Source organism: Aspergillus fijiensis (genome assembly GCF_003184825.1).
Source record: "Aspergillus fijiensis CBS 313.89 unplaced genomic scaffold BO72scaffold_17, whole genome shotgun sequence".
In the NCBI taxonomy this organism is placed as follows: Eukaryota; Fungi; Ascomycota; class Eurotiomycetes; order Eurotiales; family Aspergillaceae; genus Aspergillus; species Aspergillus fijiensis.
Window position 1 is genome coordinate 385,183 of NW_024468993.1, and position 13,247 is coordinate 398,429.

Here is a 13,247-nt window from a genome sequence, read left to right on the forward strand (position 1 = left end):
TTCCTTGTAATACCGAATAAGGAGATTAAGGATGCCAGGGACTGTGGTGTGTATACTTTTGTACTGTACCAGAGGAGATGATGGCAGGCGGGATAGGAGATTTGGTGTTGATAAAGTTGATGACGAGGGTGATGATGATGACGATGATGTTGATGATGATATCAAAAAGATCTACACTCCTTCCGGGCCGGTTCTATGGCATGATACCTCAGTAATCGTGTCTGTTAATACTTTCCCGTCTTTATCGTCATGGCACTTCTTCTTGGGTGTTTAGATTGGAAGCCATGATCGGATCAGGTTGCTGCTTCTGCTTCTGCTTCTGCTTCTGCTTCTCTCCCCCAAGACCTCTTGTGGACCCCGCAGTGGGTCAAGATCGGGCGGTTCATGTCTGAGATGTTGCCTGCCGTCTTTCGGTTTTTTTTTCATCTGACCCGGACTTGTTGCTTGTTCAAATTCGAATTTCATTAAGGATGTGTATATTTCTCAAATTCTTCGGGCAGGAAGAGTTGGGAAGATGTGGCCCTCTCTCTCTTGCTTTGAAACACTTACGTAGGAAGCATACGAAAATTGACTCAGATCGGGGGGTGCATTTGGTCAGTGGTGACAGACAGACGGATAGCCAGCAAGAGCAGATAAGCCAGCGAACCACTACGCAACACAACACATGCAAAGCCCGAATTTTGGGAGAGAGTCGGCTGTTTTGTCAATTTCCTTTTCGATTAGTTATGTCTTTCTTGCTTCGGTATTATCTCTGAGAAGATCCTAATATTGATCGAAATCTACAGTACAGTACACGTCCGTCGCATACATGACTCGGAAAGTTGACTGCCAGCTTCCCCCTCCCTCAAAAAAAGGTACAGTACGCGTGAGAGGCTTTAAAACCAACCATACAGGTCACGGAAGCTACAATTCAATTAAGATTACTTTTTTTTCCCCAGAGCTCATGTGAGATGAAGATTTGATCATCTTGAAACCCAAGTAGGAAGGTAAGGTCAGCAGCTGAGCCTAAGGAATCTTTACGCGAACAAGTCAGCGAAAACCCCGCTTGGTGGTTTTCCGATTGCAGCGACATGCAGATGGCGCTAGTGTGAGAGTGGTTGACAATTCGGTTCCTACGAGTTGCAGCAGTACTTCCAGCATGGGCACGCAAGTACTGTCCTTTGTTTGAAAGGGATTGGATTGAACTAATTACAACGCTTTATGGACTTTTCAGCACATGTCTAGTTGAGTGCGAGATGCGTTGATTGGTGTCATCTTACTCTCTGCTACTGTCATTGACAGTAGTGTGCTAGTATGGAGTAGAATGAACTGCAAACCTATCCTGTCCATTCGTCGGTCGCTCGGTAAGCTCCAGAGTCAACAGGGACAAGGAACGGAAGTCAGATGACGGTCTTGAGGCGCGAAGTGGTATGTACTGACTGTACTACGACCCTAACGGGCTGGAGGGCAGTACTTCGGGGAGGTAAGGATGGTATAGCACGGAGTATAGCACTCGCAGTTCGGCAAGTTTATGTTGGTCAAGTATACACAACTTTCCCCCGTTTCTCAAAAAGAAAAAAGTACCATAGTATCTTCATTATAGTAGACGAAGACTAGGGGGGAGGTTCTTTAACCTCCGAGAACAATCATCATAGCGTGTTCGCCGCTGGGCTAATGTCCGGACAGATCAGAGGGGAAGTACTCCGTAGCTGGTAGTCACTAAGCCCTTAAGGTGTTTCAGGTATATCTCCGTGATGAGTAGGGCACACTGCCAGCGTTGGGTTGTTTGCAGCAGCAGCAGCAACAATATACTCAGTATACATGGTGATGTGTCCCTGCTTACCTAGTCTCGGGCTTGTTCTGGAGCTTTTACTCCTTTTACTCCGTAATTTACACATATGGTCTACTTGAGGGGGGGGGGGGGAAGAGATATCTTAATCTCGACTGCATGGATACTGGCTGGGATTTTTATCTCCGTGCGGCCAATCAGGCGGGCAGGTGGGGGATGGACGTTGCCCCTCCCTGCAGGTTGATTGTCGTTCAATCTATTTGTTTATCTGAGCACGTTGGGGCTAAACTTCCTGCAGTAAATGGAAGAATGCCCCCCTCCTCTCGCCCTGGAACAGGGTAGGGACGTTTGCCACGAGTGGAGTGCTGAGCGGCTTCCTGCCCTGGTTGTGAGTTTCTAGGGTTCAGGACTCGACTTTTGATGAGATGATGAGATCAAATGGCTTGGCTGGCGAGCGTTGGCGCGGGGACGTCCTGCATTCAGGGTTCAGCTGGCTATACTAAAGCTTGACTGCTTGAGTGACGGGATGAGATAGCTGATACTAGTAGCACGAGTGTAGCTGGTGGCGATAAGAAGGATCTATCCGTATGTGTGGAATATGTTGCCGACCGGTACTTTGCGACTACACTCGTAAGTATCGATATTGACAAAAGAGAGACTTCTTGCAACGGTAGCAAAGGATATCTGTAGATGTTTTGCTCTCTTTCGCAAGCAATTCTACTTGAACCTATCATTTAAGATATCCTGAACAGGTGAAAAGAAATGCTTACAGGAGGCAATACATCGACCAAGCTGAACATCATCCATCGTAGCAATTGATTATGATAAACAACAGCAACAGTAGTACCCCGACGCATCAAGCAAATCGAACCCATGCAGCCAGTCAGCTTCTACTAGATTCAATGCACACAGCAACTGCGACACCAAATTCCTGCCGTACGCAACCACAGCACCCATGTCTCTGTCTCCTCCCGGCGGGCAATATCGAAGCAATCAATTCCCTGTCAGTCACCCGCGCCACCAAACAACCAATCGATAAACCTGGAGGATGTTACCCCCTCATTCCATGACAATTGATTCGAATTCCTCGCTAGCTTCGTTCACAAAAATCCGGGGTCAATCTAGCCGGTCCAGGCCCCCAGCGATATCTAGTACTCAGTACCTTTTCGATTCACATTCTACTTTTGACTTTTGTGTACTCAGTGTACACCCACCCCCTCTTTACCCCATCTTCTCATCATGATGAACCTTGGGTTTGTTCCTGGATGGTGACTCGTATTCGGGAGATGTGACAAACAAAACGTCATTTACCACATGCCATGTGAGATTTCTATGGGGATAAATTAGATTTCGATCGTCCCTGGATTCCGCGGTCATGCCGGTTATCTCGCCTTGGCTGGCTGGATGCCTGCCGGCCTGTCTTTTCAGGCAACAGCTTTAGTCACAGTACTGCCCCCGCGGTCGCGGTTCAAGCCGATATTTTTTTTTTTATTTGGTGGATGGTGATTTGCGGATTTTCGATCGTTGTTTGAGGCGAATCAGGTGACGGGAAATGCCCATCATGATTTTATTTGAAGCAAGGCACAAAGCTCTATGACGGAGTTGTGAGTATGTACGGAGTACCTACCCATACTTCTATTGAGTACAAGTACTACGAGTATGTGTGGTATTACAGCACGGAGAGGTACCGACCTCGCGGGATGGTAAACCGCAAATCGCCGTTGAGAATACTACGTAGGTCGTTGTGACTCGGGTTATCATATCATAATTATATCATGATTCTGAATGCCTGGTTATGGGTTGACAAGGTTGAGTCGGGTTCGTGAAAAAATGGGTATCATAGACGCAATAGAGACGAGGAATGGCTCAGCCGATCGTCGGAATTTCTGAGGTTCAGTGCGCGCTTGAGTGCAGTTGATGATGATGATGATGTCGATTCCTAGACATATGACTGTTCGCTTCCTGGGAGATTGAAATTGAGTGGAACCGTGGTTTTTGTTTATCGGATCACTTATCGGAAATGTGTTCATTGTACGGAGTACAGTACGGGGTCCTTGTTGTTTATGCGCTAGTGCATAAGTCGCCGAATACCATTCAATCAATTTATACAGGTATGTGAGTACAGACCGTACGATAATTTAACTCTTCGTCTCCGCCAAATTGCTTTTGGTAGCTCGCTTCAGTGGTGACAATAATGCGAATGCCTAGATAACTTATCGGTTAGACGAAGGAAAGTGGTTTTCCTGGTTCCTCCCTTGCTCCACTTCCAAGCTGTCTACCGAGGAATGGCAACATGATCTATTCATTATTCATGATAAATGTTAGTCAGTCTACCGGGCTCGGCGGAGTGTTCGGTCCGAGTATACGGGTACTAAAATGCGTACTCGTACTAGATAAGGGGGGAAGGGGGGCCCTAAGTTGGAGGATTAGGGGTGGGAGGGAGAAGTATGAGTATGGGTATGATAAAAGATTAGATGGAAGAGAGGGTCATGGCATCTAGTTGCCATTGCGCAATCTCTCAAGAGATTCTGGAAGCACTTGGTCATGGACAGGCGTGTCGTGTAGATGGAAGTGCTTGCCCTTTGTGGTCCTGTATGGATAAAGACGGGCACTGCGAATGTGGGGAGGGTAATTGAGACACAAGATGTGAAACTTGATGGCAGTGTGCGCTGCCCGCTGCCCGCTGCCCACTGCCCACTGTTCACAGCCACGGTCCTGTTCAATCTACCTTTGTGGTCCATGTGCCCGCCGCTGTATTGCTGGCAGGCTGGGTAGGTGTGGCTAGCTGCCTTGTCAAAGAAAAGATGTTGATGGCGATAACTATGGCGACGTTGCTCTTGTCGATCACGCAGGAACTCCTTACAGGGGATCTGCAGTGGCACTAACCACATGAGAGTCTGTGAGCGCGAGAGCGCGAGAGAGAAAGAGCAGAAAAAAGAGGGGGTGGGCGTTTCGGTGATGGAGAATCAGAGATGAATTATCCACCTCATTGTGGATTGTGTGGGAGGGAGATTCACGATTCACGGTACTGTACCAACGATCCGGGTTTCAATTTGAGATGAAAGCCTTCGGTTACCCATCTCCGAAATTACTTGTCAGTCAATCTGAAGTGGTAGCAGCGTTGGTAGCCGAAGATGAGCTGGAATTACAGAGCGACTAGGGTGAGCAAACAAACAATGGAACATTTGAGGTGTCTAACTTCCCTCTCGCCGGTGGTAGTTAGCGAAGGAAGCGAAGGAAGCTCGTTGAGCTTTGAGAACCCATCCCAAGTGGGCCCCTTCGACAATCTCCGCTCTCAAGCCAAAACGCAACAACACCCTGTCTGCCCGTCCCGCTTGGTTCTCAGGTAAACAATGTCCCGAGAATTTCGTACTGTACGGAGTATACATTTCTTTACTTATCTCGGTCGGCCTGGCAGGCTGGCACGACCTGGGCTGAACCGATCTTCCGAACGCCCCATGATCACGACAGGTGGGAGAAACTTGACGGATCAGATAGTAAGCTTTGGGCTCACCGACAGTCAGCAGCACAACCAGAACCTCAGAATATAGTTCCGGTTGACCAGGCTATTGAATTTATCTCCTCCTCTTTACGAGCCCCTTCTCGCTTCTCATGACTTGGTAGATACCCCTTTACTCCCTCCAGTATACGAGTGAGAGCTCCCACAGTAGCAATACTCAAGCGTAGTGAGTTACCCCCATAGAGCATCAGTAAGCGAGTCCTTCCCAGTCGAGCCATCCAGAGTCTCGGGTTCAGCCCCAAGAAGAATGTTGCCAAGCTTTGAATCATCCAAAGAGATTAACTTTGCGATCTGGAAGCTCGGATTGCCTGCCTAATTGCCTACCTGCCTATAGTAGGTGGTGGCCGAAATATCCGCCACATACCTTGAACTCAGTCTTGCCTCAAGCGGCTCTTCCTCGATCGTCTCTGACATGATCCGTTACGAAAGGAAAAACGTTGTTTCAAACCCTACAGTGGCCGAGAACTTTCCGAACGAGAGAGGGAGAAAGAGGGAGAAAGAGAGAAAAAGAGTTGAATGGTGTGTGTGTGGCTACTGCAATGCACTGCGTCAATAGCCGAAATTCTAACTCTGAAAGATTAACTTGTAGATTTTTCAGTCGGATTGACAATTAGACCGAAACTTTCCATGCCTTTTTTGTTTGTTGTAATGTAGCTCTACTTCCGTTGGGTGCTTCTATTGATTCTCCTTTCCTAATTCGTGCTCTGCCCTACAGTTGGAGGGCCCGTTCTTTCGATACTTTGCGTGGCTGGCTGTCATCAACTGGAAGTATAGGAGGGAATTTATGTGATCTACCAATCCCAAAGATGCCGGTGAATATTCCAGATGCACCCCATAGATGCATTGCGAATCCAGCGTCTCTTGCTCAGTACTACGCGATTCCGTGATGCTGAAACGACTTGTTGTTCGGCTCGGTTGAGAAGAGCTGACATCATCTACACTTTTGACAATTCAGCATAGGGAACTCGGTAGTTATATAAGTTTACATGGTACAGAGCACCAACCTTACCACTTACCACAATTGAAGGAAGACTGGATCTTGAGGGTTCACAGTTTCACGGTACCAACTGGGGACATCCGATTCGATTCGTATTGCAAATGTTTAAGTTGGCGCCCCCCTACAAAGAACAGATAACTTACTACGAAAGACAATCACGGCAGATGGTTGAATCATAATGATCTGTCCCATGGTACACAAAGCTCCGTAGGAGTCTGTGACACGGGAATTTATGCTGCAACCGGAGACGAAAAGAGAAGCAGGAACCTAAATTTCATTCAGAGAGAAGAAGGGGGGGGGACACGAAAACGCGGGTTATGCCCATTACTCTCGTCGTGGGTTACACACTGGTGGAACAAATCTGAACCACGGAACTAGTTGACGGGAGGATCCCACTGGTAGCTGGAGATTGGAATGACCTGACTCGAATTTCATGGGAATTTGAACTTGTGGTAAAGGAAGTCTGGTACCCTCAGGGGAATTTGAGTTCAACTTCTTTTTTTTTTTTTTTCTCTGTGTGTTTGTTTGTTTTTTTAAAGGGGTTGTGTGCTTGGTGACTCGGAGAATTAAGAGGTTCGGTTTGGATAGATAGTAGTACAGTACACAGATGGCAGCCATGAGATACTTGTTGTGTTTGGGAAGAACGAGACCACCGCCATACTTATCATGTTGAGGCATAAGGCGGGAAATCCGGGGTGATGCTGCTGGTTGGTAAGGGGATGATCTTCTCGGTGAGATCATTGTACAGGAGAAACCCTTCCGGGATTCCTCCCCCCATGAGATTGCGTCGAGTTAAACCCTTTCTGTTCCTGCTACGGCGAAGACTTATTTTTTGCATGGTAAATAACGATTACAAAGCTAAGTTACCTAGTCTCAGGGGCAAGATGCTCGGAAGACCATCATCCAGTGCCGGCCGTGCTAAAACAGATGTGTGGGAAGTGGTTTGCAGGACGTTCAGCAAGAAACCCTGGACGTTAAGTTACTATCGGTCTGGTATAATAATGGCATTAATCTATTATTATCCACGAGGGAAGGCCCCTCTTATGCCCATCGGTCCAAGGCGGCAACAGTCCCGCGGCGACCGAGGGAACTTTCCCCTTCGCGGTTACCGACTAGCTACCTCCGGATGGTTTCTCCGAGCTTCCGTAGCACTTTTTTTCTTTTCGATTTCTGGGAAAAACCTGGGCAGGACTTGCCAGGACTAGCAGTCATGGCGTGACAGCTAAGAATTTTAGTTGGCGTGTGGCTGCAAAGCAGCTTCCAATTTGCTCCGTTCCCATCGGACTATCCAGTTCGCTAGGAACGCATATGGTCCCAGTCATGGGCTCATGCACCTAGCACGTTCTGTTCAGTTCTTCTTCTGATACCGAGGAGGAGTTGTTGTTGCTGCTGCTGCTGTTGCCCAGACAGAGATGCAAATCAGGGCAGGGAAAAGGAGGCGGCTCATCTTGGCCTGAGGCAGGCCAAATGGTCAAACACGCTGACAGTAGTAGTAACTACGGTAGTATTCTTACCTATTCAAACTTCACAAGCTCATTACTAAGAACATACAAACACCTATCATCATCACCATCATCACCACACCATCACCTTTACTCAACTACCCCTCCAGAAGTACGTACTTACGTAGAAGAGATCGATCCCACTGATCCCACTTATCATCTATCGATATCTACCACGGAACCAGGCACCGGCCGGCAGATTTACTTACGCCCCGTCCACCATCCACTCCTAGCCCCCCAGGTAACCTTAGTTTCTTCGCCTTCGATTACTGTTTCCATCCATGGATGGAGTGGGTTGGCATTACTATCTGTCCATAGGAAGAGAGGGGTTTCGCTGCTCTTGACCCGCTCACGTATCGAGGACGGGGAATAGTCGTATCGATAACAATACTAGGTACGGAATACTTCCTTAGTCTACGGAGTCCTGAGTAGGATAGCAAGGCAAAAGGGCAGAAAAAGGCAGAGCATGACTTATCGTTACTACGGAGTACTACTGAGCGAGCAAGACTACGAGTGACTAGTCCCCAGTCTAGTACCTACTCCGTACTAACCTCCATACTCTCTCCGTACCGGTTACAAGCTGATGGACCCGGGTTTACCGTTCTATGTTCTCTCCAGTCTACAGCCCCAAAGATGTCTTACCCCTTTCGTCGGACGAGCGAATAATAATAGCTCGCTGGCTGATGCAGAAGGAGAGGCCCAGGACCGACTCTCAGGAGAAGAATTCGAACTTTAATCTACCTACGGTTAAGTTATCTGACTGCGAACGATTAACCGGGCTGGGTGATACGATTGATTTATCTTCCCATCCATCAGAGAGAGAGGATCATAGAGTGATACATGGTAGGTGTCAAGCTTGACAATCACTGCATTTTCTCAACTACGGCTTTCCATGTCACTATGACTGGCACCTGCAATAAGAGTAATCTTTATGAAAAATATTATCCTTTTGCGTCATTCTTTTAAGGTTCTCCGAAGAGACTCTGTACTCTCTGTATGTACCATACTGTACAATGTATGTACATACACTTCATCGGGTTTGCCTCGTGGATTTTCTATCAGCAACCACCCACCCACCATCTTGTCCACTTATTTTTTTTTTGTTCTTTTTTGTTCTTTTTTTTTGGGGAAGATTTATCTGGCTGGGAAATCATCCTTTTAACTTCTACATGGAGTGCATGCGAATGAAATGACCACCTATAAAATAAATTCAAAAATTGTGAATCAAATCGGCATAAAATAAATAAAAGACCATTAGTTAGAATTGGTCAGTATTAGAGAGATTGGGAGTAAAGAAAGTGTTGTGTGCCTGGCGTTCCGTTCTTCTCGCGGTGTCTGGAAAATCCCGTCCGTCAGTCTCCGCCCGCCTGTCAGTCGTCGGCCTCCCCTAAGAGTGAGCAACAGAGAAAAGAGAGAGAGAGAGAGAGAGAGAGACAGAGACAGAGTGTGAGCGAAACAAGCAACGCAGCGCAGCGCAACTCCCATCCCATCCCCATCCCCATCCCCATCCCCATCCCCATCATTCCTCCCGTCCATTATCTCTCCTCTCACTCTCACTCACTCACTCTCCCTCCCTCCCTAATTCCTTTTCTTCTTCCTCTCCCATCTTACCCTTCAGCCCTTCAGGCTCTCTTCTTTTCTTCTTTTTCTTCCTCTCCTCTATCCGTTTTCTCGCCTACCCCATCTCTTTCTCTCTCCCCTCGCTCCTCCCCGTCCTCGCCCGCCGGCCCGTCTTCTGCTTGATTCAGAAGACAAGGTGCCCAGCCTGAAGGACTCTTCTCCCTCCACTTCTCCCATTGTCCGTTTTCTCCTCCTTCATCTTCTTTCGCCGTCTGCTTCCTTATCGTTCCGATCTTCATTTTCATCTGTGTACATGGCTCGACCGCTCTAGACAGCCTCTGCCATCCTGGAGCTTTGTGTTCCTTCCGTCGTACCTCCGTCGCCAACTCCTCCCTCTTCGATCGCCTGATCCGAGCCCTTCGTTTCCCTTTCTTCCTTTTTCCTCAACAGCATTCATTCTGCATAACAGAAGCGCATTTTCTTTATTTGTTGTATCAGTATAATCCACTGGCATTTCCTCTAGAACAGGTACGCTCCCTTCGCTATCATCCCTTCCCCTCTCCCACCCATCCACAACATCACCCCTCCCCACCCCCCCCCTGGGTGTTGAGGAGGCAAGCACCATCGTGGCTAGAGAGCCATCGACCCTTGAAATTTAACCAACCTGTTAACCCGCTCGCTTTTGTGCAATGCTGACTGACAGCTGTGTGTAGCACAGAGTCTCTCCTGTTTTCCTTTTCCCTATCTCTTACTCCCACCCTTGAATACTTCTTCGGATATCCCTCGACGTTCGACTTGCTAAGTGTTGGAAGAATAATCTTGCCTCTCAAGGGACCAACATATTTGTGACGCTCTCTGTCACGCGTCAGACCCTGTTTCGTTCTGAGTAGCGGAGGAGAACATCATGGCTGCGTTGGTACAGACAATTCCTCAGCAAAGTGGCACGGTTACTGTGCTCCAAACTCGACCATCATCTTCCTCGGGCGCATTCGCACCTTCGTCGCCCCTCTCGCAATCTCAAAATCCGCGGAATTCGACTATGTCCTGGAATCCCTACAATACAACGGGTAATTCAGCGACATACAGGACAGGCCACCAGGCTGTGGCCCCCTACCAATTCAACAGCACTCCCAACCTCTCCAATTCAACGAGCATGCACAATCGTCAGTCGGGTTCTCCTCACTTGAGACCCGAGCATCGTACCTCTTCTGCTCCTTCCGCACCCCAATTATCCGCAAGTCCTGCCCACGGCGGACTCAACTCGCGCTTTTCCTATCACCCTGCAGCTGGTTCTGTATCCTCATCCTCCAACTCCTCTGTTCAGTCCTACATGTCGAAAGACGACTCCGCCATCCCATCTCGGCAGCTTCGTGCTGAGCCTCCTTTACGTCCATTGTCGACGGTCAACATCCCCTCCTCGAACTTCATGAACATATCTTCTCCCACCGTTGCTCGGCCCTCTCCCGATCGGTATCGACGCGGAAATCGGCGTCCTGACAGTGCCGCGGGGCTCCCGTCTCCGCTACCACAGACGAACGCACCTGGGTCGGTACGGACTGCACCAGCCGCGATGGATGATAGCCTTCTCCAACCCAGCACACCCGGCACACCCGGCTCTCCAGGATCAACCGGCTCTGTTTCCGACGGCGCTCGCCGCCCTGGTCACGTTCGAGCGCCCAGTGCAGACGACACTTCACGTGCGGACAAGCCTCAAACGGAATTGGCCAAGCGGTACCGTCGCCGAAGCTGGGGTACGATTGATAACGCCGGTCTCATCAACATGCAACTTCACCTGCCTACATCATCGCCGATCCCATCGACAGGTGGCCATGACTACTTCGACCAGAACCACCGACCCCGATCGGCTCAATCCAATCGAGATGTTCAAGGAAGCATTCCCTCTGCGCCCTCCTCTACATCCTCCGTGCGCGATGCAGGACACATCGAAAACGCAAACCCGTCAAGTCGAGGCCCCAGCAAACCAGAGGAAAGCAAGCGAACCAGCAAGCCCTCACCCCTTTCTCAGCCGGTTGATGTCGATTCGAAGCCTTCTTCGCCTAAACCCCCGCAGTCTACTCCAAGTCCCAAACCTACCGCAGCTGCAAATCCTCCCCCAGAACGACTATCAGAGTTGGCGAAGAACGATCTGAAACGTCCGGGTAAGTCCAGGTTGAGAAGGGCTTTCTCGTTTGGCAGTGCTTCTGAGCTCCGCAAGGCGTCGAACAAAAAAGAGGTCATTGCTACTGAAAGGGCTCGGCGGGAATTGCTACAGGAGGAGCTGGGCCCCGAGCAGGCGGCGATTGCTGAGCAGCAGGAGGCAAGTGGACTGGGCGAGAGCATTTATTCGTCCCACCACCAAGGCCGTATCTTCAACAGTTCTACCGATAACCTGTCCGTCTCGTCGACCGCGTCTTCCGCATCGATCATGCTGCGAAAGATGGGCAAAGGGATGAAACGATCGACGCGGTCTCTCGTCGGCTTGTTTCGCCCCAAGTCCATCATGAGCACATCGTCCACGGATGCTGTGATCACCGAGCCAATGGCGCCGCAACTGTCTGTGGTCAACATCGAAGCCGAGCGTAAGAGTGGAACTGTTAACGCGGACGCTCGCGATCTACCCCACGGGGGTACGGCGTTTCCTAAATTGGAATCGATTGGATCAAGTGCCGCAGGTCATGATGATGGCGGCCTTGACAAGGGCCAGTCGCGGAAGAGCATTGTTGGAGGAGACAGAGAGCGAGCGGAAGTCCTGGCGGCAGTCCGGAAAGGCATTCTCAAAAGTACGTAATTTGCTTCATTTGTTCGTTGATATGTCGAACAGGTTGTCTAACATTGCTGAAGAGACAAACTCGGACACCAATGTCCCTACAACTTCCACCAAGTCTTTTGAGAACTCTCAAGCGATCAACAACAGCGACTCGCCGCACTCTAGTGTTCCTAGCACACCGGAGGACCCGACGCGGTCTGGCAACCGCCGTTCCGACGCAATCAAAATTGCCGGCGAAGATGACTATCTCTCCGATAGCCGGTTCCTGGGGTCTGAGGCTAAAAGCGCCCCCGTCACGCCGCTTTCCAAGAGCCTTGTTTTCAGTCCCCGTATCCAGTTTCATGAGACGTGGCCCAGTGGGGAGTATGATCGACGGGGTGACATTGCCACTTGCAATCGCCTGACGCCCCTGCTCGCCCAGCAGATCAAGGAGGAGCTCAACAACTTCAAAATGGTACGTATTTGCATCCCATGCTGGTTGCGACGAGTGTAACTGACTGTCTGGGACAGGAGATGGAAGTCCATGAAACGTCGAAAATCTATACCCACTTCCTCTGAGTCGCTGCATTTATGAAAGGCGTTTTAACTGCGTGTCTTGTCTTATTTAATCTCCCGAGGAGTGTTGGATCGATCTATGACGGCATGGTACCCCTTGGTATCTTGTAGACCTGTTTCCTTTTTTTACCCCTAGAGGATGTTTTGGTTTTCGATCCGGGCTGATCTTCGACCTCGGTTTCGCGCCCGAGACCTCCCATTCGACCTGTGCTCGACGGTCCAACCGGCCATCTCTTCATGCGTTTTTTCTGCGTTCTGGGTGTTACGGCGAAAACCACCTCCAGGTCTTGGACTTCTTTTCGTGTCTTGTGTTCTTCTATCTACGCATGGAGGTCTATGGGGAGTCTTTCCACGGCCAGTGGGGAATTGCTTGGGATCGATGGGTACAACGAAAGGCACTATCGCCCGTGGTCTTTTCGACTCGGTGGCCTTCGGTCTTTGCTGCACCCGGATATCAGGCCCCGATCTCATCGACTCTGCCAGCGTCACGTTGTACGTGCGAGCCCAGTGACGTTTATGGTTTCCTGGACCTTTCTCATCAACACTAATTGCGTACCCTCCCACTAAATGGTCGGGGG

At 49.5% G+C, this 13,247-nt stretch overlaps 2 protein-coding genes across 2 annotated transcripts; one reads left to right on the forward strand and one right to left on the reverse strand.

The window, feature by feature from the left end:
- Positions 1 to 3,856: 3,856 nt before the first annotated feature.
- BO72DRAFT_74711 (uncharacterized protein) lies at positions 3,857 to 4,716 on the reverse strand. The gene has a single exon (XM_040950675.1). The coding sequence runs from the start codon at positions 4,657 to 4,659 to the stop codon at positions 4,195 to 4,197; it is 465 nt and encodes a 154-aa protein (XP_040802483.1). The 5' UTR covers positions 4,660 to 4,716; the 3' UTR covers positions 3,857 to 4,194.
- Positions 4,717 to 10,112: 5,396 nt separating this feature from the next.
- Positions 10,113 to 12,737, forward strand: BO72DRAFT_74760 (uncharacterized protein). The gene is made up of 3 exons (XM_040950676.1): positions 10,113 to 12,127; positions 12,189 to 12,568; positions 12,625 to 12,737. The coding sequence occupies exons 1-3, from the start codon at positions 10,252 to 10,254 to the stop codon at positions 12,670 to 12,672; spliced, it is 2,304 nt and encodes a 767-aa protein (XP_040802484.1). The 5' UTR covers positions 10,113 to 10,251; the 3' UTR covers positions 12,673 to 12,737.
- The last annotated feature ends 510 nt before the right edge of the window (positions 12,738 to 13,247 follow it).

Coding starts and splice junctions, on each gene's coding strand:
- BO72DRAFT_74711 (XM_040950675.1), bottom strand. CDS start 4,659: ATGTGGTTAGTGCCACTGCAGATCCCCTGTAAGGAGTTCCTGCGTGAT.
- BO72DRAFT_74760 (XM_040950676.1), top strand. CDS start 10,252: ATGGCTGCGTTGGTACAGACAATTCCTCAGCAAAGTGGCACGGTTACT. Junction 12,128..12,188: donor CCGGAAAGGCATTCTCAAAA/GTACGTAATTTG, acceptor ACATTGCTGAAG/AGACAAACTCGGACACCAAT. Junction 12,569..12,624: donor AGCTCAACAACTTCAAAATG/GTACGTATTTGC, acceptor TGTCTGGGACAG/GAGATGGAAGTCCATGAAAC.